This window comes from Zosterops lateralis (assembly GCF_965231275.1).
Source record: "Zosterops lateralis genome assembly, chromosome: 3".
Taxonomy (NCBI): domain Eukaryota; kingdom Metazoa; phylum Chordata; class Aves; order Passeriformes; family Zosteropidae; genus Zosterops; species Zosterops lateralis.
In genome coordinates, this window is record NC_139764.1 from 11514133 (window position 1) to 11538908 (window position 24776).

Consider the following 24776-nt stretch of genomic DNA (forward strand, 5'->3'; position numbering starts at 1 on the left):
ACTCACAGAATGGAATATTGTTGGATGGGACCACAGTGGTCCCCTGCTCCAACCTCCCTGCTCAAGGAGGGTGGGCCCAAAGACAGCCATGACACTCACAGTGATTCAGTAAAACATCAGAAGCCTTTAAAAAACTGTTTATTTTTTTAAACAGAACTTTTTTCAACCCTTGTTCCTCAGGGTTTTCTTTTCTTTTTTTTTTTTTTGCAAAGATACAGTACTATCTGAACAACCTCTGCATATATATATATATATAGATATATATAAAATATGTGTATGTGCATATACTTATAAACTCAAACAATCCTACAAACTTGTGTCACCCATAGTAGCCCTTCCTGCTTCGTAACAGAGAAGAAAACTCCAACAAAGGGCAAAAATGCCCCTCTCAACCAGAGAAACCAAACCATATACATCTGGGGCTGGAGAGAATCCCACCAGCTCCAGCTGGGAGGCTTTAACTTGAGTGTAAAGGCATCTTTTTACAGCATTTCCAGACACTGGCCACTGCTGGACAGTGCCATGCTGGGATATGTGCCCAGCCCTTGAAGAGAGCACCCCAAAGAGAAGGAGCAGCCCTGTGACAGATGGTCCTCACTCTGCAGGTGGGATGTGACTTCCTAACTCAATTCAATACCTATAGGCAGAACTGGAGACAAGGGAAAAAGGCAAGGAGATGTCTGTCTGAGACAGGTGGCCACAGTAACACAGACCAGCTGCCCACAGCACGTTCCTGCATATTCATACTGAGCAAGAAACCTCCCAGAGGAAATGTTTTGTTCCATCTAAGAGCTCCTCCCTGCCTTTGAGGAAAAACCTTAACACAACCTGGTTGAGACAAAGTAGAGGCAGAGGTCCAAGGTGGCAGGCTGGCTGACAGAACAGTTCTGGTGTTAGCTACGATAGCTGTCATCATCATCAAAGTAAGAATCACAATCTGACTCGTTATCAATCATAAAGTTGTCTTCATCAAGGTCATCATCATCATCATCATAGTCCTCCTGCCACTGTGGATCATACTCGTCATCTTCAATCTCCTTGCCACCTTCATCTGTGTTGGGGGAGTCACAGAGGAGGATGCGTTTTTGCCTGTTGAGGAGAGCAGAAGAGCAGAGCCTCTGCTGTGAGCATCAGCTGCCACCCAGCCCCACAACACCCTACTGCCATTGCCTCAGCATCCCCATCCAAAGAAACTCCAGAGGGTCTGAGGAGAGCAACTTCCATAACTGAGCCTGCCAGTGATGGAGCTTTCCTGATCATAGCTGCATACAAACAGAAGTTTTGCTGGTTTCCCTACACCACTATGTCACTTCAATTGCTACCTCAAACCACAAAACAGGATGCAAGTACTCAGTGTCTGTCATTCACTCTTTTGTATGTCAGTGAGCACAGGAGGTAACTCTGCTCACCTCCTTTTTGTCTGCACTGACTTCCCTTCCCCTGTCACCCCACTAAGAAAACTCACCCTGTACATGCAAGGGCTGAGGCAGGCACATTTGCAAGTTTCAGCTTTCTCTGAACAGCATCTCCTGAGGTCTGGAGCCCAACATGGAAATCCTGTTAGCAGGTAAGAACAGCCAAAAGAGATAGAAACAGTACGTAAGTTGGGGTGTATTTTGTGCTGCAAACCCCTACCCTGCACACACACGATCCCCAGTCTGCCCCCTCAGCTGATCAAGCCCTTTAGTTTGCCCACAATCAAACCAGACCAGAGCCAGACAAGCCAGGAAGAGCCTTCACCTGTGTGGAGTGCCAGAGAATGGCAAAGAGCCGCTCCCTGATCTGCTGCAGAAGCTCCAAAGCCACATGGAAGTGCTCTGCCTTCAGGAGCTGGAGAGAAGTGGCCAAGTCCTGGTACTGCAGCAGCGTTTCCTCTGCAATTCAAGGCCAACAGAGTCATGCTGCATCCCACACTCCTGAGCAGAGACCAAGTTCTTGGCTCTGACTGTGAAGGCAGCCATAGCTGCTTAGATCTCCTGTGCACATGCACCCCTCTTTCAGAACAGAACACGTTGCTCTTTACTGCATCAATCTCCACTAGCAGCCAAACTGCTCCTGTGGACTCCCTCAGAAATGAAATCAACAAGGCAAAAACGGACTGGTAGAAGTGAGGCCCAGCTGGGTGTTGGTACATGTGCTATTGCCCCACTGCAGAGCTGCTGCTCTTGGACTACAACTGGAAATGCTAGTCACAACTTAAAGAGGCTGCAGGACTTACCCAGAAGGATCTGCAGAGCATTAGTGAGCATCTCCAGGCTCTCAGTCTGCTGTTCCACAATATCGATGCTCTCAGCGTCCTGGTTATAGTAGCTGTACACACAGGAGTAGGCCAGCACCTGGAAAAGTACAGGTCATGTTGTTAAGCACCCTCCTTCAGCTTCAGAGTGGGCAAGAAGGGAGCAGCACCAAACCCTTCCAGACCTCAGTATTCCCAGTGGCCTCTGGCTTGTGCCCATAGCCCAGTGACCCCATCCAGGCTAACTAGAGCTACTGGCAGGATTGGAAATGAATGTGCAATTATTTTACATTGAAGTCTAAAATAACTGATTGTTCCCACCTGCAAACCATCACAAGAACACAGACTGTAAATGCATAACAAGTGTGCCTGATCAGTGGGCAAAGAGTCAGACCCATCAGTACACAGGCCTAGGCAGTGCTGGGCAGCCCAGGCTGAACAAAAGTGGCAGTGAACTAAGAGAATGGAGCCCAAAGGGAAGAAGGCATGGTGCTATACAGCACCAAGAGCCCACAGAAAGGCATTTCAACAAGTGGCAAACTCCAGTTATGAATGAATGACCCCTAAAGCCATACAGGCACCCAGCAGGGAATGAGATCACTGCTTCCATTTAAAGAAATGGGTCAGAAAATTCAGTGGCAGCAGTAACAAGCAACAGTATACCCCAGAAAACTCAGGGGCTACCACACTGGGAAGACAAAATAGCACCAGGCATCCTTGTCCCACATGACTCTCACAAAATCAAACCTACCTGCAAAACCAAGGTGTAAATGCAAAGTCAGTACTGCCAAGACAATTCCCACCTCCTGCTGATGTTTCAGGACAGATCAGGCATTACAGGCCTAAGGTGTCACAGGCTTACTGCACACACACAGTGGCTGCATTACAAACCCTTTCTAATGTGGCTATGAGGAGCAGGTAACTCACTAGTTCCAATGTATTTATGGTTCATGAAATGAAGTTAAGAAAAGCAAATCTTAACATGAGCATCAAGAGGAACTTCCTGACTGTACCACAGCATCAGGAGAGCTTTCAAAGTACCTTCACTGGGACATTTCTAATAGGAATGGACCAAACCCAGTGGATGAAAGCCCTAAATATAGACTCTGTGTTGATTCCATGGTGTTAGCTTGAGCTGAGCTCCAAATCCTATGACCTGACTGTAGGGAACACTGCAAACAAAGCTCAACTCAGACTCAAAGCAGGGAAAGACAGACACAAGCTCTTCCCCTGTCCTGATGCTAATCCTCCCCTTCCTCTGTCTCCTCTTATTTGGAGAACAACGTTGGTGTCTCCTCACTTTAAGAGAGGCATGAAACACACCAACGGGATTTAGTCTAAATCTCAACAAGACTTTATTATCCAGCCTTACCTTCCGTGCCTGTTCCAACACTTTGCAGGCATCAAGAACAAAGGTCAAGTTCCTAATTTTTGGCATCTCTCTGATGGAAGAAATGCTGTTTCTCAGACTTATGGCAAATTCCTGCAATAACCAAAGGAGGGAGGAAAAAACGTCAATGTCACTGTCAAGCTCCACAAGATTGAAAAAACAGCACCTTCCACACAAATAATTGCTAAGTATTCTGAAGTGACATCCCAGAAGATGCAGGCAAGCAGCAGAGCACTTAATGCATCCAACTATGACATTTCTACTGTGCCATCACTTCAACCTTCTACAGCACCTCAGCTCTGGGCAGAGCTCAGCCTTCAGTCACCACTGCTTCCAACTCCTGCCCCTCTCTGAGCCCCTGAACACCACAGGTCAGGTGCTCAGTTTCCACAACACACTGGATAGGAGAAAGCAGCCAAGGACCACTCCTCAATGTCAGAGCCAGGGCAAAATAACCATCCAGTGATCCCCAGCTGGATATGAGGCCTGCTGCTAAGCAGAGAAGACACTGACCCAAGAGCAGGTGCCCTGCTCTCCAGGGCTGAGCAGCAGCCAGCACCTGAAAGGGAAAGGGAGCTCCTACCCTGGCCTGGTGATGAAAGGTGCATCTCTCATTGTAGTCCTGGAAACGCTTCTCCTGCCAAGCTGCTTTACTCACCTGAAAGGGAAGGGGCAGGAAATTGTAGCAATTTCCCTCAAGTACCTGGAAATGCCATTATTACTGCCAAATTCACAAAGTCCAGTGTAAAGGGCCCAAGTGGAGATCCTTCTCTGAGAGGCTACAGGGGCCTCTGAACACAAACCTGACACAGCAAAGCACTCACCACAGCAGAGCAGTTGTAATAATCCTTGTGACTGGGCCTCCAGGGCTTGAGGCAGCGCCAGCAGAAGCCGTGGTTACACTTTGCACAAGTCATACTGCAGAACGACAGTGGGAACCACTCAGTCCTGACAGCCACCTGCAGGCAGCTCCTGACAGTGCTCCCCTGCACCACAGCCAGGGACTGTGCCACTAGTCACAGACACAGCAGCAAACAAAACTGTCTACTCACTGCAGGCACCCCTCATTCTTCTCTATCTGGGCCTGGCAGTTTGGGCAGTGCTTTGAAATGAGCTTGGCCAGATGTTTGCTTTGGGCTTCACTTGTCATTCCCTCATAGTATCCATCATCATCCACCCACCGAGACATGTGGCTGCAGCTGGCAGGGTAATGGGCCTGAGAGAGAGAGAGAAACAGACAATCACACAACAGCAGAAAGGGTGTGTGCCAAACCTGACAGCACAGCCCGTGATCCAGCTCAGCCTCACCTCTGGGAAGCTGCAGTTGAAGCAGGATGTCCAGGAGCACTTGGAACAGGCTGCTCCATAACCAAGTCCATCCTTAAGCAGGATCTGATCACAGCCCTGAGGGTTGGTGCACCACGTCAGGTTGGAGCAACACTCCACATAGCGCCTGAGGAGGGCTTTTTCATACTGTAATGAGAAGCCAGGAAGGAGACTTGAGCCTGAGAAGTTGCATGGTTAGGCCTTAAAAGCAGGGTCTGGGGCTCTGGGCTATGCATCTCACCAAAACTGCTCACAACAGAACAGCACTCAGACAGTTTACCCTTTCATTCCCTTTGTGTTCATTTTTCTATCCCCCCCGTGTCATATCTGGAAGCTGTTTCGTCTCACAGAATTGCTGAGGTTGGAAGGCATTTCTGGAAATAAAACCTGGTCGAACCTCTCCAGCTCAAAGCAGGATTGCTCAGGACTGCGTCCAGTTGGATTTTGAACATGCCCAAGCACAGAGACTACAAACATCTCTGCCCAAACTGGTCCCATCTCTCATTACTCTTACTACTGAAAAAAAACCAAAACAAAAACAACAAACCAACCCAAACAACCACTTTTCTTATGTTTAAAGAGAATTCCAGCATTAAATCTTCATAAAATAATCTAGTTATTTTGAGCTCAGGATCGGACCAGAGACCTCCTCCACATTATTAAAAATCAAAATATTCTATGACTGTATGTGTGACTCTGCACTAGACATTAACAGTCCAGCCACACCACTTACTGGTCAAAAGGAAAACATAACATTTCAGTGAGAGCATCACAGCAAGCTGTTAAAATTAGCTGCTGTTTATGTCCACCTGCAATAATTATTTCTTTTTATAAGGCAGTCACAGCAACAGGCTACTAAATCCTGCTTTCAGACATGTGTGACTGTGGGATTTGCAAAGGCAGTAAGGACTAATTGTCCAGATATATGCACTAATTTTCCAAACACTTCCTATAAAAAATAAGACAAGATACACTTGTCAAACAACAGAACAGTGGAATAGAGACTGTTCTGCCCAGCAATTAACAAAGAGAGTCTGTCATGTGACAGCTACAGTTCTGCCATTAGGTGGGCAGGGCATTCAGCCCTAAGAACTGAAAGAAAAAGTCTACTTTAGAACAAGCAGCTACTGCTGCATCCTGATGACCAAGCACTAAGGTAAGCAGAACTCAGAAAGCCTGGTTTAGAGACGTCCATAGACTCACACAGACTTAAGAGTGAAGATTAAGTCTGACGGGGTAATTCCTGCCATCCCCACAAAAACCTGAACTGGTCAGAGACTGATGGAAGAGAAGGACATAGGGCTCACTGATGCAGCAGTAAAAGGAAATTGCTCATATTTCATTTGGCTATGTATTATTATTATTATTATTATTATTAAATTGCTTCCGGGCCACCAGTGGAGGATACTTATCATGAGCTGCTACCACGGGTCTCATCTAGTGCTGAACTAATGATGTCCCTGAAATGTTGCTTGCCAGAGATCTGTTTAGAGGAAATACCACTGTGCTCTTCTGTTGATGTAATGCCTTCCTGAACAGTTGGGATTGACCATAATCAGAGACAACAGACAAAATCTGGCCACCATTACCACGTTGCCAGTCTTAGTAACAGGAAGGGGAAAAGCAGCAACGAAATCATCTGATAGTGCTAACCAAAACACAAGAGAGCTTGGACACCCAGCAGCCACCCCTGGTGCCTCACCTTGGCTATAATCTCCTGGGAGGACAGGATGGAGTAGATGAAGGCTGTGGTGGGCTGAGCACGGCACTCAGAGATGGGACAGGTGCAGTTGACAACCATGTTCTGCTCAATGCGAGTGGTCAGGTATTCCCTCCAGCAGGGCTGCCAGGGCACAAGAGGAGACATCAGACCTGACTCTGGGAGCCCTCCCCATCCAGCAGAGGGTGCACAAACCCCCACAGATCATCCCAAAGCACAAAAGTGGGAATAGACAAACCAGGAAGTAAAGGACCACAACAAAAAAGTGAGCTGAGAATGTATAAGCTCTGAAGAGTCCCCTGATAATGCCTTCAGACAAAGAACAGCTGCTCCAGGTAGACAGCAGCAATTCCCTGTCAAGTAGCAGGAACCAAAGGCCCCAGAACCTTCACCTTGCAGCAGTAGTGCATGCAGCAAAGGGTTGGTGGCTTCTCAGTGGGACACAGCTGGTTCACACAGACTGGGCAGTGGGTTCCAGGGCTTGGAGGAGGCTGGACGTCCTGCACTTGGAGCCCTGAGGAGATGAGCAGGGCCTCACGGTTCTCCACATAGCACTGGATCAGGAAATCCACATTCCATCTACAGTGCATGAGGAGGTGCTGAACAACATCATCTGGAATGCTCAGAGTATCCTGGACCTGCTGAACTGTCTGGTTCATGAGCAGCTTTGCCTCCTCTGGGCTGAGCGTGTGCCCCATGGGCACCTGCAGCATTGCCATGAGATATTCTTCCACACTGTCTGTGCCAGGACTCTGCCTGCACGGAGAAATGTGTCATGTCCACACACAGGGGGGAGAGGCACACCCCTCCACACCTCATGACATGCACCCCTACCAATGCAGGCTGTCTCTGCTGTCCTCCTCCAGAGATGCCTGGGCTGGCCTGCACTGGAAAGTCATCTGTGCCTGGCCACCAAGAGGGGTTGTGGACTCAGCAGAGACGTACTCCAGGACATGAGGCCTCCCCTCCTGGCGCCGGAGGTAGCCCTGGTTCAGCAGGTGCAGGATGCAGGACAGCACATCCACGCTGTGGCAGCAGAAGCTCAGGAACTGCACCCCTGGCCCCAGCTGGCCCTTCTGACAGGCATCGATCACCTGCAGCAGAAAGGGACCCCACTGCAGTGGCTGCAGCCCCCACGCAGCCCCCGAGCCCCCCTGCAGCAGCCCCTACCCTGAACACCAGGCTGTCCATGTGCAGCTGCTTCTCCACCTTGAGGATGCGGGTGATGAGGCAGCACAGCACGTTCCTCTTCCTCTCCAGGGCGCTCACCTCGGCCCTCTCCGTGTGCAGGTACCTCTGCTGGGGCAGCAGCCTCAGCTGGCGCCCGGAGCTCTGGGCCAGCCCCGCCTGGTTCAGCCGCAGGACACCTGGAGCCAGCACCAAGCCGGGCTCAGCCAGGCCTCGAGCTGGGCCTGCAGGAGCCCCAGGACACACGTGTGCCTGGGGGAGCCCAGCTGGGCCTCCTGTGGCTGCCTGTCCTGCTGGCCACCCCAGCCCTGTCCCCACACGTGGCCCCAAGGCACAGCCACACACACAGAGCCCAGATCTACACTCAGACACCAGAGCCAGATACCCACACTGACCCAGGCCCCACCCTGACACACACACCTGTGCCCTGAGCACCAGCACATGGACACAGCCCCTCACCAGCCCCATGAGCTTGTGCACTTCTAAGTCCAGCACCCCTCGGGGTTCATTCCAGCCCCTCCCCTGGGTGCCCCAGCCCCACACTCACCCCCAGCAGTGCAGCTCCCCTGCAGGATGCCCTGGCCGTGGGTCAGTGGAGTAAGGGCGTGGTGCACCAGGTCAGCAGGCAGCCCCGTAGCCTGCAGCAGGGCCTCCACAGCCACCTCCTGCAGCACAGAGTGGGAGGCCATGGCCAAGGCTCACTGGCCACAGGCCTGGCCTCACACTGGGCTCCTGTGCCCCAAACACTGCTGCAGATCCCACCAGCAGGGCAGGGAGCACACAGCCCTGCCATGCCCCAGCCTCCACTGCCTCCCTGGCCCCAGCATGGCCCCAGTCCTACCTGGGCAGTGTTGAAGCACAGCAGGATGTACATCTGCAGCGTGGACACGTGCAGGACACAGTCTCCAAACTGCAGCTCAGCGTGGCCCAGCCACGTCCACTGCAGCCGCCGGGGCTTGGTGCACCCCCAGCCCAGCTGGCTCTGGCCTGCCAGGGACAGGGGCAGTGCCAGGGACGGGTCCAGCCCTGCCAGGCACTCCCAGCCCACCAGCACCTGGGCCTGAGCTGCCCTGAAGGCTCTGGGCACAGCCCCAGCACTCACTCTGCCGGCAGAAGTCAGCAAACTCATCCAGGGGGGAGCTCAGCAGGGCCGGGAAAAACCTGGCAGGCTTATCCATGTAACAGAGCGGGGACACGGGCCAGCAGCGCGGGGACAGGGCCAGCACCTTCACCTCTGCCACGTCTGGGGCTGCTCCCAGCTCCTCCTGGGCACGGGGACACAGGGCAGCCCCAGTCAGGCTCCGGGATCCCGTGGGGAAAGCGGCGGCTCCGCCCTCCCCACGCCCCCGCCCCTCTCACCTCGGCCGGGCCCGAGCCCAGCTCCAGCAGCCGCCTGTCCTGCTCCTGCAGCTGGAAGAGGCAGAACTGCCGCTGCAGCTCCTCCGACTGGGCCAGGTTGCTCAGCATCTCCTGGGGAAAGCGGCTGGGGAAGCACAGCCCTATCTGCTCCACGATGGCTCCTTCCAGCCACGATGGCCCCTGTGTCAGCAGCCGGTCCCCCAGGTAGAGCCTGCCACGGCCACCAGCTTCAGTCAGGGCTGGGCCCGGCCCTGTGGCCACCAGCCACCTGCCAGGAGAGCCACAGCCCCGTGCCCAGCCTTGTCCTTGCCCTTGTCCCCGGGCCTGGCAGGACAAATGTCTGCCCTCCCTGTGCCCAGCAGGGAATGGGACTGCACACACTGGCAGCACCCACAGGCCTTCCCAGTGCCCAGCAGGGAATGGGACTGCACACACTGGCAGCACACACAGGCCCTCCCTGTGCCCAGCAGGGAATGGGACTGCACACACTGGCAGCACACACAGGCCCTCCCTGTGCCCAGCAGGGAATGGGACTGCACACATTGGCAGCACACACGGGCCCCCCACAGCCCAGGAAAAGCAAAGCAGGAGCAGCATTGCCACACCGGGCCAGGCTGCACCAGGGCCCTGCTTCTGGGGAGACACAGCAGCCTCACCTGTAGAAGTGTTCAAAGGTGTGGGCAAGCTCCAGGCCACTGAAGACGACAAAGGGCTCCAGGAACTGCTGCAGCCGCTCCAGAGGCCCCGTGCTGCCCGCGGCCCTGCGCAGCTCCTGGATCTGCATGTCCAGGTAGCGGGCAAACTGCTCACTCACCTGCAGGGACAGGGCTGGCTGCACACAGGACGCTGGCACGAGCACCACACACCTGAGCTGGCCCCGAATGTGGCTTGGGGGGAACAGGACACCCCACCCAGAGCCTGCCCCAGGGCCGTGCCCAGGGCATCTCCCCAGCCCGTGCCTGAGACAGCGGGGCCGCGCTCCTCGACTCACGTGCAGGGCAGTGAGGAAGGAGAGCTGCAGCAGAGCCCCCGCAAAGCCCTGGCCCAGGGCCAGCACGAAGGCGGCCTGCTGCCCAAAGAGCTCCTCCGTGGCCCCGCGCAGGCGCTGGTACAGCCGGCAGTAGCGCTCTGCGAGGTCCGGGGCCGGCCCCGCCGCCTGCAGGAACCGCTGCACCTGCGGGAGCAGCGCCGGGGCTGAGCTGGAGCGGGGTGTGCCCCTGGGAGCAGCCAGCCCTGCCCTGCCCTGCCCTGCCCCAGCTCAGCCCTGCCCTGCCTCATCCCTGTCTGGCCCTGCCCTGCCCAGCCCTGCCCAGCCCAGCCCTGCCCTGCCCCAGCTCAGCCCTCCCCATACTCCCAGGGCACTGCCTGACCCCACTCCCTGCTCCAACCACCCAGGACAGGTCCCACATCCCTCCCAGCTGGCCCTGCAAGCTCTACCTGCTGCTGCACCACGCCACGCCAGCACTGCGAGATTCCCCACAGGCCTCTTGACTTCTCCACTTTTGCAGGCCTAGCCGGCACCTCCTTGTTCTTCCCCTCCTTCCCACCTGCAAAGTGTCAGCCTCAGGCTCAGTGGGGCTCCACGGGCAGGCCCCACACACTCACCTGCCACAGCAGGGCTGAGGGGATGCTGGGGAGCCACAGCCACAGTGGGGCACGAGCACAGTTGTGCCTTCCCTGCTCAGGAGCCTCCGTGCCACAGGACACTCCCCAGAGGAGCCCCACGGCCACAGCCTGGCCCTGCAGCAGCAGTGCCCACCCAGCCCCACCCAGGGCAGCCCAGGCTCACCAGCTGCTCGGGGCTCCTCTGGCTCGGGGCCGCCGGGGTCCACGTGCACCAGGAGCTGGGTCAGGCACCGCACGCAGGAGCCGAAGGCGGCCCCGCGGGCCCCGGCACGGCGGGGCAGCTCCGTGTTCTCCAGGTACTCGCTCAGCAGCCAGGCCAGGGGGCTGACTCCAGAGGGGTCTGCGGGGCCAGCCACACTCAGAGTCGGGTGCCTCTGCCGGGGCACGGCCCGGGGGGCTCCCCGAGGTCACAGGGTACCTGGGCTGGTGATGCTCTGCACCAAGGGGGTCACCAGGGCCTCCCAGAACGTCCTGCCCAGGGCCCGGGCTGCCTCGTCGTCGGGAAGGAAGCGGTTGGCAAAGCCCTGCTCGTGCTGCAGCGCCCGGTTCAGTCTGCAACAGCCAGCGGGCAGCACGTCCTGCCAAGGGCTGGAGAGCTCCAGGGGAGAGCACAGCAGGGCTGCCTCCCTGCTCTGCCCCTTGCCAAGGCACCAGGGCTCGCTGGCCCCACCAGCCCCCACCGGCCAGGGAGGACCCCTCGCTGTCCCTGGGCCCTGTCCCCAATGGCCCTGGGGCTCTGGCAGCCCCTGCCAAATGGGGGCTGTGCAGGGGCTGTGGCCACGAGATCCTGCTGTGCCTGGCCGACCTCTGCCATGTCAGGATGTGTTGGCCCTGGGAGGGACCAGCTTCCCTCTTTGGGGGCTTAGTCCAGCTTAAACCCAGGGGAGACCCCAAGGTGGCCCTGGCCATCCAGGACCTGATGGCAAGGAAGAAGGGCCCCTCCCATCCCTGTGGCACACCCAGCTGCTCCTGTCCCAGCCCTGCAGTCCCCTCACAGGCTGCCAGCCGTGTCCCCCCGGGCCCTGGGACACCAGGGAGGCGATGGCACGGCCAGGACACGACTCACCTGCCAAAGAGCTGCAGCAGCTGCCCCCGGTCCCGGCAGATCTCCTGGCTCCAGGCCTGGGCCCGAGCACTGCAGGACAGGAACGTCCTCCGGCACAGCTGCTCCTTGAAGACGGGCCACAGAGTGGGCTTGGGACCCAGCACCTCGATGCCACGCACACGAGTGTCAATGCCACTCTAGGGAGAGCAGGACCCTCAGCTCCTGGGCCACGGCCCCACCCTGCCCGCCCCCAGCCCTGCTCCCCTCCCCACCTGCTGGCACCGCTTCACCCGGATCTGGATGATGGGCCAGAAGCGGCTCATGTTCTCCAGCAGGATCACTCTGCTGTCCGAGGGCAAGATGGTCACCTGCAGGAAGGCACTGAGCCCTCAGCATCACAGGCAGCCTGGAAAAGGCTCCTGCCCTGCCCACCTCCCCGGGCACCTCCCAGGCTCACACCGGGGCCGCACCTCCAGGGGCACAGCGAGGAGCAGCCCGGCCGCTCCCACCGGCACTCACCGCGTTCAGCTCCGTCCTGATGGTGGCGGGGCTGTCCCCGCCCAGCACCACCACCCGCGATGGCATATAGCTGGAGTCCTCGCTGGCCACCAGCATGCTCAGCTCCCTGCGGCACAGCAAACACGGGGCTGCCCGCCCGTCCCCACCTCCCTGCCCGGCCCCGGGAGCCCCGCCGGGCCCTGCCGGCCGTGTCGCCTCCCCCGGGACGGGGCCACCGTGGCGGGGCTGGCACAGACCCCCCGGGCCTCTCCTCCCCACGGGCCCAGCCCCACCTGATCACCACCCCACACTGCATGTGCACGGTGATGAAGTGCGAGCCCGTGCTGCCGTTGGACTCCCAGTAGGTCTTGGGGTTCCTGTCCGTCAGCTTGCTGGCCTGGTGTGAGTTGGAAGAGACCTGCACCTTCTCCCAGCACTTGTCCTCCTTCACCTCCATGCTGGAGCCTGTGAGCAGAGCACATGGAGCCTCCAGCCACCCAGCCCGGGGCCAGCTCCCCCTGCCTGCACTCACCTCGGCACAGGTTGTGCAGGAAGACATCAAAGAAGGGGATGCTGATGGGCTGCTGGCTCCGGCGGTGCTCCTCAATCTGCCCCAGGACCAGCTGTGGGATGGGCCAAGGCTCTCACCAGGGGCTCCTCCCCTCAGCCCCGCAGGGCTGTGCCAGGCAGGGAGCACAGGGCCGTCCCTCACTGCAGGGACAGCCTGATGGCCCAGGCCCAAAGCCCCAGGCCCACCTGGATGCAGCCAGCCAAGATGCTGCTGGTCAGCTCCCTGTAGAGCCTGGAGTACTTCTCACACTCGGCCACCAGCTCGAGCAGGGCCGGCGCCAGCGGCGGCACCGTGCTGTGCTTTTCCAGGGCTTTGGACACGGCCTCCTGGGTGCCCACGTGGCACATCACCACCACACAGTCCCTGCTGGCGCTGCCCAGGCGGTGCAGGAAGCCAACGACCTCCTGCAGCACCTGTTGAGACGCAGCCCTGAGCACAGGGGGCACTGCTGGCAGCTCCCCGGGCCCCCAGCAGCCCCAGGCTCCGTTCTCCTCATCCCACCCCCAGCAGCCACCAGAGCCTGGCCAGGCACAGCCAGCCTGGCACGAGGCCACCAAGACATGGCCAGGACAGCCACTCCCACCTGTGCCAGCCTCGGACACGAGGCCAGGCTGCCACCAGCAGAGCCCTGCTTGCCCAAACCAGGCCTGGCTGAGGCACAGCCAGCACGGCCACTCCTGCCTGCTGCACCCCTGGGCCCCCTCACCTCCCAGCTGCTGCTGTGGCTGCTCAGGAAGGACACACAGGGCTCCACACACTCGTGCCAAGGCAGCACATCCTCCTGATAACTGTCCAGGAACTTGTTCAGGATCCTGGGGGACCGAGGGGCCTGCTCAGGCCGGGGCACAGGGACAGCAATGCCACAGGCAGCCCTGCTCCCCTGCCCCACCTGGAAAGCACCTCTCAGGGACTGGCAACCAAGGCTCCCCTGGCACCCTGCACACCCCACCAGCACCCAGGCACGTCCTCTGCTGTCCCTGCATGTCCCCACAGCAGCCAGGCACAGCTGCTGTGTCCCCACACGGCCCTGTGCCCCAGGACACTCCAATCAGCACCTGCCTGTGTGCTGGGGTGAGCCTGCCCCCAGTGAAGAGCACCCCACCAGGGCCCACAGACATGCACTGGGTGTCCCCAGCATGACCACCAGCACTCCCACACCTGCTGAGGGGCTGCCAGACCCCCCAGTTCCCTGCACCCACCTGAGGATGCTCAGGCTCACGGCCTTCTCTGTCCCCAGCAGCTCCAAGCTGCGCAGCAACAGCTGGAAGCAGCCGTGGTCCTGCAGCAGCTGGGCCACCTGGCCAGAGGGAACAGGCCCTTGGCTGCAGAGCTGCCTCTCCAGGGCCACCACCACCTCCTTGGACACGCCATCGTCCAGGACACCCAGCAGCATCTGCGGGTCCAACGGGACCTCTGTGCCTGCCGGGACAGGGACACTGAGCCCAGCCTGGGCACCCCCGGGAGCTGCTGCAGCCCCCCAGGGGGCTCTGCCCTGCCCGTGGCACCCAGGGGGGAGCAGTCGGTACCTGCTGCCTCCGGGCCCAGCTGCTCTGCCAGGCGATTGATGGCGCTGAGGGCCAGCCCTGCCCAGGGGCAGCCGCTGCTCTGCCCCTCCCTCCAGCAGCTCTGCAGCACCGCCAGCAGATCGCAGCTGGCCAGCTGCTCCGCCAGGCCCCGGTGCCCGTCCATCAGCACGTTCACCACCAGCAGCCCGTTCTGCACCGCCGAGGAGCCCCTGCAGGGACACGGCCGTGCCACTCTCCTGCCCCGGGCACCCTCGGGCCCCCCGCCCGCCCTGCCCCTGCACGTTCCCCCCACGCTCTGCCCTACCCCGGGACCCTCTGCACGGTGCTCAGGGCGGCGGGGATGCAGCTCAGCAGGCCGGCAGAGCCCTCGCCGGAGGCAGAGCCGATGCTGGCAAAGATCTCCCGCACCATCTGCGCGTCGCCGTGGTTCCAGGGCGAGCCCCTCTCTCCGTCCGCGGCTCCCAGCAGCACCTTGAGGGCCTGCGGGACACGAGCAGCCCGGGCCAGCGGCCCCTCCAGCACGGCCGGGGCGGCCCGCGGCCCCCGCCCGGCCCGGCAGCCCCGGCACTCACCGCCAGCCCGGCCTGCTGCACCAGCGCGGAGCCGCCGTGCAGCCTCATGCAGCCCAGCACGGCCCGCACGCCGCCCTCCGTGGCCAAGGGCAGGCGGCACTGCCCGCGGGCCCCCAGCGCGGCCACCAGCCGCAGCGTCACCGCCACCGGCGCCTTCTCGGCCGCCTCCGCGCTCAGCAGCTCCACGGCCGCCCGCACCAGCCTCTCCCTGCGGGGACGGGACACCTCAGCCCCTGTCACCGGCACCCAGCGCCCCGGGCCCGCCCGGCCGCCTCCTCCCGCTCCCTGCCCGCCCGCAGCGGGACAGCCCCGCGAACGGCCCTGCCCGGGACAAAGGGACACAGAACCCCCTCTCCCCTTGCGCCCCCCGCCCTTCCCGCTCGGCGCTGTCCCCACGGGGCCCTCCCCGGGCAGCCCGGGGGGCGAGCAGCGCCCGGGACTCACCCGGCACTGCCCGTGCCCAGCCCGCCCTGGGCCGTGCCCGCTCGCTGCTCCCACTTGGGCTCCTCCTCCAGGATGCTCAGGAGGTGCCGGAGCCCGGCCAAGCGCAGCCCCGGCTCGGAGCTGCTGCTCTGGATCGCGTCCAGCACGGCGGCGGCCCAGCCGCTCTCCCCCGGCCCCTCGGAGCCGCCCAGCGCTGCCGGAGGGACGGAGGGTCAGGACAGCGCCGACACCTCCGGCAGCTCCGGGGCCACAACCCACGGGCCTGCACCCACGGGCGCCCCCGCCCCGCACCCCCCGCCTGCCCGGAGCCTTCCCCTGGGCCCCACCTGGGGCAGGACATTACCCTGGCTCTGCTCCTCCGACGCCTCCGGCAGGAACAGCCCTTCCCTCTCCAAGAGCTCCCTGAACAGCTCCGAATCCGACTCCGGTTCCACCCTGGGGCCCTGGGCCGGCCCCGGGGCCGCACGAAGCTCTCCCTCCGCCGCCTCGGCCGTCGCGCCCTCGGGGCCGGTGTCACCCCCTGCGGACACCGCCGCGTCCCCTCCGCCCTCCTGCTCCTCCCTCCCGCCGAGGGAGTGCCGGGCGTAGACACGGGAGCCGCGCAGCTCACGCAGGTCTCTGCCCTGGCACCGCTTCTCCAGGACCTGCAGCACCTTCTGGGCCAGCTCGGCAGGGACCGACAGCTGCTCCAGCGCCTCTTCCTCCACCTCCGACACCGATGGGCCGAGTTAATTCGGGCTCCCCCCGCCCCTGGTGGCGGCCACCGGCACAAGGGACACACAGGCTGCACCGCCAGAGGTGCCCGGGGCCACTCCCCACTGCCACCTGCCCCTGGCTGTCCCCAGCCCGGCTCCAGCAGCCCACACCTCCCAGCCGCGCTCACCCCCCGAGTGCAGCCGGCACAACGACCCCAGGCCGTGCCTGCCTGCCCAAACCTCCCTGCAGTCACTGCCAGCCAGGGGACACCGCCTGTCCTCTCATCTGCACTCACTGCTCTGCTGGGACAAGCTCTCCACGCTTTCACCGTCCCCACTCCCCCTCCCGTTCCTGCTGTCCCTGCACAGCTCACACTCCCCACCTCCTCTGCCTCTGCTCCCTTCCCCAGTGTTCCCTTTGCTCCTCCCTCCCACCTCCCTGCTGCAGGCACTGGCCCCTACCTGCTCTCCCTGGTGCTGCTGGATGAGACAGGTGATCTCTTGCTGCTCCTGTGCTTGCAGCTTCCTCACAAAGAAGAGCAGCTCCCACCACTCGGCCCGGCTCAGCGCCCCTGCGGCCTCGGGCAGGCGCTGGCCCAGGTAAGGCAGGGAGTACAGCCCCCCCAGGGGCTTGCACAGGAATGGCTGTGGAGCTGCAGGGAGCACAGCAAGGCACCGTCAGCTCTGACAAATCCCCCAGCCTCTGCTGCATACCCCACATTTCAGTTCATATCCTGTGTGGGATATGATGCCACACAGAGTTATACACAAAAGTAAAACAGAAGCTCCCACTTCTCCCAGAATCAGAAAGACAATGAGAAGGAGAAATCTAACTAAGTTTAAGTTAGACACTGCACACTGACATGAAGTTAAGCCTTTAACTACAAGAGATAAAAGCCATTTAAGAAACCATCTTTTCAACTGGCAATATTTTCAAAGTGTGCAATTAGCTGCTGATCTCATCAACATTCTCTCCTGCAGCCAGTAAATTTAAACCACTACACAAAAGATATCCTAGAAGGTCACAGCTATGATAAAAGAGTTATCTTTTTTAATAGGTTTCCCTGGTTAGAATCATGTCAGATGCTGAACAAGAAAGGGGTATCTGAAGACTGGATTCTGCCTTTTATTTTCTTCCAGTACAAGGGCAATGTTAAATGATTCTAGGAAATGCTGCAGATGTCCTATGAAAACAGTTCTTTAATGCTTTAACACCTTGTTAAAAGCGTAACAGTATGAAGTTAAACGAGCTGTTGCTAAGTTAATACTTTTAAAAACCCTTATCACTTACTTAAGGGGATTTGAGTGCCCCTGAACAGCTTCATCTCAGAGAAATTCTACATTCATGTTTTGGCAGTTTGGTCAGTTAGTTCAAATGTAAAGTTTTGACAGTTGCAGTTTAAATCAAATTTATGCTTTTTATATCATTATTTTTATTATACATCTTGACAGAAGCCTAGGGTTCAAAAATACTCTGTTCACTCATAAACCATGCAATTCCTTAACTAGCTTTATATGGTCACACAAACTAACAGTGCTTTCTAAACCCAGCCTGCTACTTGCTGTGTGTTTGGCCATATAAAGGTCACCACTCCTCTCCCACAAGATAATCAGAAAGAAAGAGATGATATCTCTTGATATCACATCACAATCTCACCTGTGTCTAGATTAAAGCTCTTTCTCACACTGTATTTCTTTTCCTGAGCAGCAGAATCTTCGCACTGGTCCCCAAAGCCAATAATCTCCAGGATGTGCCAACGCATCCAGCAGGTCCGACCCGTTGACTGCCATAAGACCTATGGGTCAAACAAACCCAGAGTATCAGATTTGCTCACTTGTTCAACCCTCTTGCTACATTTGCCCTCCCATTTCCCAAATGCCTGGGACAGGAAGCACTGCTCAAGTAGAACACCAGACAATTTATGTACAGATTTCAGCATACACTGTCTGGTTTTGAGGCATGCCATCTGTACTAACTTCTTGCCTTGGTTACACCTGGATCTTGATTTTTAAAAAAAACACTAACAGTGCCTGCAACCACTACAGATCTCACTTAGTACAGCAGCAAAGGCATGAGTGCATCCAGTTAATCACACCTGTTCCAAAAGTGACAAGCTGCAGGTGCCTTGAGAAAAGCAGACAAGGGCAGAACATAACCAACATTACTTGGAGGCAGATGAGCTGTATACAAAGTGCCTCAAGGCATTTTTATAACCTTGGTCATTAATCAACCATCTCAAACAAGTTTTGAGCTCTTGAGAAGCATTTCTCAAAGGCAGCAATTGTTTCCTCTGCTTTGTCCAAGTTGCCTCTCAAAAATCAAAAGGATTTTTTATGGCTTCCCATACCACAGTATTACATTTAACCTTCTGAGCAAAAAAGGAGAACCCAGCAACAGTAAGTACAACATGTCAGTAGCTTTAAGAAACAGCAGAAAAACATATGGTTTGCCTGTTTCACTGAGCTCTTTTGGAGTTACACCAGTGCTACTATGAACCCATTGTGCTGGACAGATGACATGCTGACAGACTTTGGGAAAGCACTGTAGGAAAGAAGGAAGTTGAGTTAAACTACACACAACACCAAATAGTCTTCATCTCTGACCTAAACTAGTTATGGACCAAATGCCACCTCAAAGGAGTCATGGAAAGATATGGCTGCAGGACCAGGCACAACAGTGAAATTCTTTCTTTGGAAAGGCAAGGAAAGCAACAGAAATCAGAGCAAGGAAAGAAGAGATGAGGTAAGAGACAGACTCTTGATGGACCGGCCCAATTGCCATTCAGATCTGGTTTTGTCAATAGTGTGAGCCTCACAAATAACTTACTGAAAACAAGCCTGAATGGAGCAATTTCAATTTCATTCAACCTAATTAAACAAAAAATAGTGCAATGTGCACTCAGAGACCAAAGAGGCAACCATCTCCTGGGCCGCATGAGAAGCAGTGTGGCCAGCAGATGGAGGGAGGTAATTCTGTCCCTCTGCCCTGCTCAAGTGAGACCCCACCTGGAGAACTGCATGCAGCTCTGAAGTACAAGGCATGAGCCTGTTGGAGCAGGTCCACAGGAAGGCCACAAAAACAGTAAGAGGGATGGAACACCTCTGCTGAGAGATTTGGGGCTGTTCAACCTGGAGAAGAGAAGACTCCAGGGAAACCTTACTGTGACCTTTCAATACTTAGAGGGGACTTGCAAGAAAGATGGGTACAGGCTTTCTAATAAGGCCTGTTTTAGAGGCTAAGAAATCTTAGCAGCACAACCCATACAAAACCAGACTAGCCTTCCATGCAACCCACCCCTCCAGCTCTGAAAGAGGAGTGTTTTGCTAGGACAGATGCAGACAGTAATACACGTTATGCCACGCCTATTGTCCAATCTCCTGCACATAAAGGCATCATTAGGAGCTCATCAGTCACCCTGGTCACTCCCCTCTGCCACTGCAGCCACAGCAGTCTCCCCATGACCTACCTGTACTGTGTGCATGCTATTTGTGCTCTGGAGAAACTCTCCTTCCTCCCCAGCTCTAACGTCACCGCAGTCCTCCAGCAGGCGCACCCGCATGCCACGCACCAGGTTTGCCTGCAGGTACTCCACGTAGTCACTGCTGTCTGCAAAGTCTGATGCAGTCAGGAAGGTGCAGCCCTGCTTTTTGTGAGGTGCAGGGTTTGAAGGCAACACAGGCTTTTGGACAGTGGTGCTGGCCGGGGTCCTGTGCTGGAAGATGGAGCGCGCGGGGCGAGGCTGCGGCTCCCGCTGGGCCAGCGCCTCTGCCCCGTGCCTGTGGCTCCAGCCCATCACGTGCACCAGCTCCGAGATGAGCTTTGCCATGGCCATGCTGAACTCAAACTGCTGCTTCACACGGCTGCTCTCCTCAGGGACAGGGCTGGCCACGGCACAGCCCTGCTGCTCCTCTCCCTGCTCCACGGCGCTGCTCAGCTGCTCCAGGAGAGAAGTCACGCACAGGTAGCGCTTCACCAGCACCAACAGCTGCTTCCCAGGGATCTGCAGCAAGCACAGCCCTCACACTCAGCCTGCAGAGCACCTCCAGCCCCAGCTCTCTCTGACACACCAGCTCATCATCCCCAGGCAGGCTCCCGTGAGAGCCCCAGCCCAGCTGGCAGCAGCAGAGACCTCTCAGCCCGCCCTCCCCTCCCCTCCCTGCTCCCAGCCCAGGCTCTCCAGGTGCCTCTGCACCAGCCCCAGCCTCTCCCCAGCCCCAGCTCCTGAGCCAGCTCTCCCAAGAGCCAGCCCTGCTCACTGCCCACCCTCAGCTCCTCTCCTGTCCTGGACAAGGCTGCCAGCCCTGGCCCCACTGCCAGCCCTGGCCCCTCCTGCCCCACAGGCCTCCTGTGGCGGGTCTGTCCCCACCTGTGGCAGGTGAATCCCCTCGAAGGACAGGGAGGGCTCTGCAGGGGATGTGATCTCAGCAAACAGCTCCAGCAAGGTGCAGCGGCTGTCAAAGTCCATGTGCTGCTCAATGCCATCCTGCTGGCTCAGGGACAGCAGCACATGGGCCCGGCTCTCTGCAACAACAACAACACAAAAACTCCTCAGGCCCCAGGGAGACACCCCTCACCCCACCCTCCCTGCCAGAGACAGAGCTGCGGGGAAGGAACAGCTTTGCTGCTCCGTGTCACCTGATCCACGTTCTGTCCCTTCCTCTGGAGTGGCAACATTTTGCTCCTTGGTGTGTTTTTTCTACCCCTACCTAAAGCTGCAAGATTCTCACAAATAACTGATTTCAGAAGAGGGTCCCAGGGAAGAAAAGAAGTCAAGTTTTAACCTGAATCAGCCCCTCATCTGCCCCACTTCAGAGCTGCATGAACTCAGGCAACTGGACAGGGAAAACCAGATCTCCTGTGGGGTACACAAACAGCAACCTTCCAGCTGCACCCAAGCCTCACTGGGCACTTCCAAGCCATGGCAGCACCTCTTAAATGAGGACTAGGCTCTATCCAGGGCCTGAGGAAAGTCTCCCTGCCAAGAACAGGCCAGAGACTTTCCAACTGACAGCTTGGAGCAGAGACACCCCACACTCTACCAATCTCCTTGGCCTAAGTCCTCCTAACAGTTAATCAGCATCCCAGCTCAGAACCCTGGCAGGGGAAAGAGTATCTAACTCCAGGAGCAGTCCAGACAAGTGCGGCCAAGGAAGTCTGGAAGGCCCACACGGATTCCTCCCCCCTTTGCCAAGGGACAGCCGCTCCCCGGGGCTCTCCCCCGCCCGGGCCCGGCTCCCTGGGCCGCCCCTCCTCGGCCCCCACCTGCATCGTGCGCGCCCAGAGCGCGCAGCATCTGCCCGGCCCCGCGGCGGACCCGCCTGTCCCGGTGGCCCAGCAGCGCCAGCAGCAGCTCCAGGGCTCCCGTCTCCCTGAAGGCGCCCGCCAGGGAGGCGATGCCGGCGTAGGCGCCCAGCACGGTCACCGTGCCCAGCACGGAGCCCCCGGGCGCGCCGCCCTCGGCCGCCTGGCGCCGGGCCCGCCGCACCAGGCTCCGCACGTCGGCCTCCATCTCCCGCAGCGACGCCTCGTCCAGCGGGACGCCCGACGGGCCGGGCGCCTTCTCCTCCCGGCCGGGCCCCGGCGGCCTCCTCCGGCCCAGCAGCGCCGGGCAGCTGGCGCGGACCTCCTCCGCCGACATCCACAGGGAGACCTTCTCCGCCCGGGGCTCCGCGGGGCCGCCGCCTCCCGCCGCTCTCTCCTCCGGGCCCGCCACGCTCCAGCGCACCAGGAACTCGGGGCGGCCGTCGGGGCCCGGCCGCTGCCGCAGCAGCTCCTCGGGGCAGGCCCGCAGGCCGGGCCCCGGCTGCAGCAGCAGGCTGCCGTCCGGCCTCCTGGTCACCATGGCAGCGCGCCCGCCTGCGGACACACACGGGAGGCAGGGTCAGGATTTCATCTCTGAGCTACGCGCTCGGCAGAGGGTGAGTCAGTGTAGGAAGAGGCTAAAAAGCCAGCCTGGCGTTTCTTCTAAGCGCAGCTAACAACTCATATGCAAGTTCCCATCTCAAACTATCCTAAAAATGAGAAGTTCCATTAACACAGCAATCTACTCTGAGGGTGAAAAATAAGTGCACCTGTAATAACAAAAAATTTGTCTCATGAGAATTAGTAAAGAAAATATGCAAACAATCCAAGAATGGATAGATTTAATAGACAAGTAAAATGTCTTTTACTAACCAATAGAATAATTAACGAGAAAACTATTAACCAATTAGAAGTTGCCCTCAAGGTTTGTAAAAACCATATAAGAGACACCATGCAACTATAATAAAGAGTTTTCTGAGCCTTCTGAGCTTTTACTGCATCCCTCTGTGTTGTGACCACCTCAAGAGCAACAAGCCAGCACTGACAGCTGACACATGGTTGAGGTATAGCTTTTGATCCTGAGATCCCACACCCAGGATAAAGCTTTGAAGGAAAACCCACTCTGCAGAGGCCCCCATTCCCCTCCCAAGTAATTAAGGCAGTTTTTCATTAACAAAATTGGTTCCAAGCATTACTGGCACACACAGAGTGAGGTTCTCCTCAAAAAGGAAACTAACACAAAACAAGTAGGCAAAACAGGCCCTTTAATAAGACAGCAAAAAATGACAGAACATTTTAGTCCTGATTGCATCTCTGCTACTGTCCACATGACTCTCACAAGTTGCTGCTTTTGTACTTCTGTCTTCCCTCCTGCTACTTTCCATTTATAATTGTTTAGGCTGTGAGTTTACCCAGAGCTCACAGTACCCTCCCCATTCACAGGGACCTTCACATCACCAGGCCCTGAAAAAAACAATGAGCAGCTTCTCAGACCTAGTTCATACACATCAAATCAGGTTCACCTCCTGAAAGTCTCTCAGTATTTCCTCCATGGCCTCTTCTCAGAATTTGTTGCCTTTACAATGTTTTGTCAATAGACAAATTCCACAGAACTAAAAAATTTTTACTCTCTATTACCAGACTGTTCTGCATGTTGGGGCTACAAAGAAGACACAGTGCTTCTCTGCTTCCATCCATGGAAAGAGCAGTGTGGAAACACCTGGAATTTTGCTGACCAAGACAGAATGCCTGCAATCAGCAAGGCAGCTGCAGGAAAACCCGGGGACTGAGTTCCCAAAGGATTGCAGCTGAGGCTGACAGGAAGGAGCTCTCAGAGGAGTTCAGCCAGGTGGCAGTGGGGACGCCGGGAAGAGAAGCAGTGAAGCAAGGCACCAGAGAAACAGTGAACCCACGTTTGACCAAAGAAGACACTGACCATCAAAGACTATGACAGGCGCATTAAAAGCATTTTCCGGGTGCAGAGAGAAGCAGCCTGAGCTCCCACGACATTCACACTTACCTTCAATTGTGCTGCTTTCCTTGGAATTTGCAGCATGCCAGTCGGGAACCTTCTTGCAGTCTCTGTAATAAAAAGACCAAGTTTTTTTGCTGTGCTTTGTAACAGTGTTTAGATGCCCCACCACAAGCCAAAGAATTGTTTTCCTTAAATAAGCTTGTACAGGGCACACACACACACACAGGACAGCTCGGTGCGGGCGCCGGGGAACACACCGGCTTTCCCGCGGGCCGTCCCGGACACCCCAGCGAGCCGCGCAGGGCACGGCAGGGCTCGGCCCCGGTATGCGGGGAGCAGACTCACTCCGAGGCAGGAAGAATGAAGCGGCTCTGGAGGCGCCGGTCCGGCCCTGCCCACAGCCCCCGAGCGGCCCCGGTGCCACCGGGAGCGCCGGAAGCAGCGCGCCGCTTCCGGGCCCGCTACGGCAGGCGGTGAGGGACAAGGGAGTGGCAGGAGCTGCGCGTTTCCTGCCCGCGCGCTGCAGTATCCCCGGCGTGTCCCCGGCGTGTCCCCGGCGTCCCTCAGAATCCCAGGATGGGCCAGGCTGGAACGGATCACGGTGGGGTCATCTGGTCAAACTTCCCTGCTCAGGCAGGGTCATGGCAGAGCACACGGCACAGGATGGTGTCCAGATGGTTCTTGAATATCCCCAGCAAGGGAGACTCCACACCCTCTCTTGGCAGTCTGTCCCAGTGCTGGGGCACTGCACAGTGAGGAGCCTCTTCCTCATCTCCATGTGGAACTTCCCGAGCCTCAGTTTCTCACTCTGGTCCCATTGCCCGGCCCCGCAGGGCAGAGCCTGGTCCCTCCTGTGACCCCTCCCTGCAGGCACTGACAGACATGGAGCAGGTTCCCTCTCAGGGTCTCTTCTCCAGGATGAACAGCCCCAGCTCCCTCAGCCTTTCCCCAGAACTGAGCTGCTCCAGGCCCTCCATCACCATCTGCACCCTCTGCTGGACCCACTGCAGGAGCTCCCTGTCTCTCCTGTCCTGAGGATCCAGAGCTGGACACAGCACTCCAGACTGGCCTCCCCAGGGCTGAGCAGAGGGGCAGCATCACCTCCCTGCCCCGCTGCCAATGCAGTTCCTGATGCAGCCCGGGATCCCGTTGGGAATGTGCCACAAGAGCACAGCTGGCTGCCCCACGGGGTCCCTTAAGGCAGCTCCTACCTGCTGTGCTGTGTGTTGGTACCATTTCTCTGGTGATTGTCTTCATCAAGGGCTGCAGCACGATGGGTGGCAGGAAGGTTAGAAGCATCTCA

At 57.8% G+C, this 24776-nt stretch overlaps 1 protein-coding gene across 1 annotated transcript; it reads right to left on the bottom strand.

The window, feature by feature from the left end:
• Positions 1–78: 78 nt before the first annotated feature.
• Positions 79–23988, bottom strand: LOC310907877 (cullin-9-like). The gene is given in 42 exon segments (XM_083858384.1): positions 79–1089; positions 1466–1557; positions 1741–1874; positions 2219–2336; positions 3609–3719; positions 4210–4284; positions 4451–4544; positions 4679–4842; positions 4935–5099; positions 6655–6795; positions 7065–7428; positions 7507–7766; positions 7843–8039; positions 8408–8525; positions 8702–8847; positions 8963–9125; positions 9220–9430; positions 9876–10033; positions 10211–10393; positions 10657–10766; positions 11009–11185; positions 11264–11397; positions 11912–12087; positions 12163–12258; positions 12410–12515; positions 12682–12853; positions 12921–13011; positions 13145–13372; positions 13666–13771; positions 14159–14480; positions 14483–14694; positions 14790–14965; positions 15058–15265; positions 15502–15694; positions 15845–16208; positions 16659–16849; positions 17854–17992; positions 19664–20197; positions 20564–20718; positions 21460–22053; positions 23519–23580; positions 23819–23988. Coding segments are annotated over 40 exon segments (7560 nt in total). The 5' UTR covers positions 22040–22053; positions 23519–23580; positions 23819–23988; the 3' UTR covers positions 79–893.
• Positions 23989–24776: the final 788 nt, after the last annotated feature.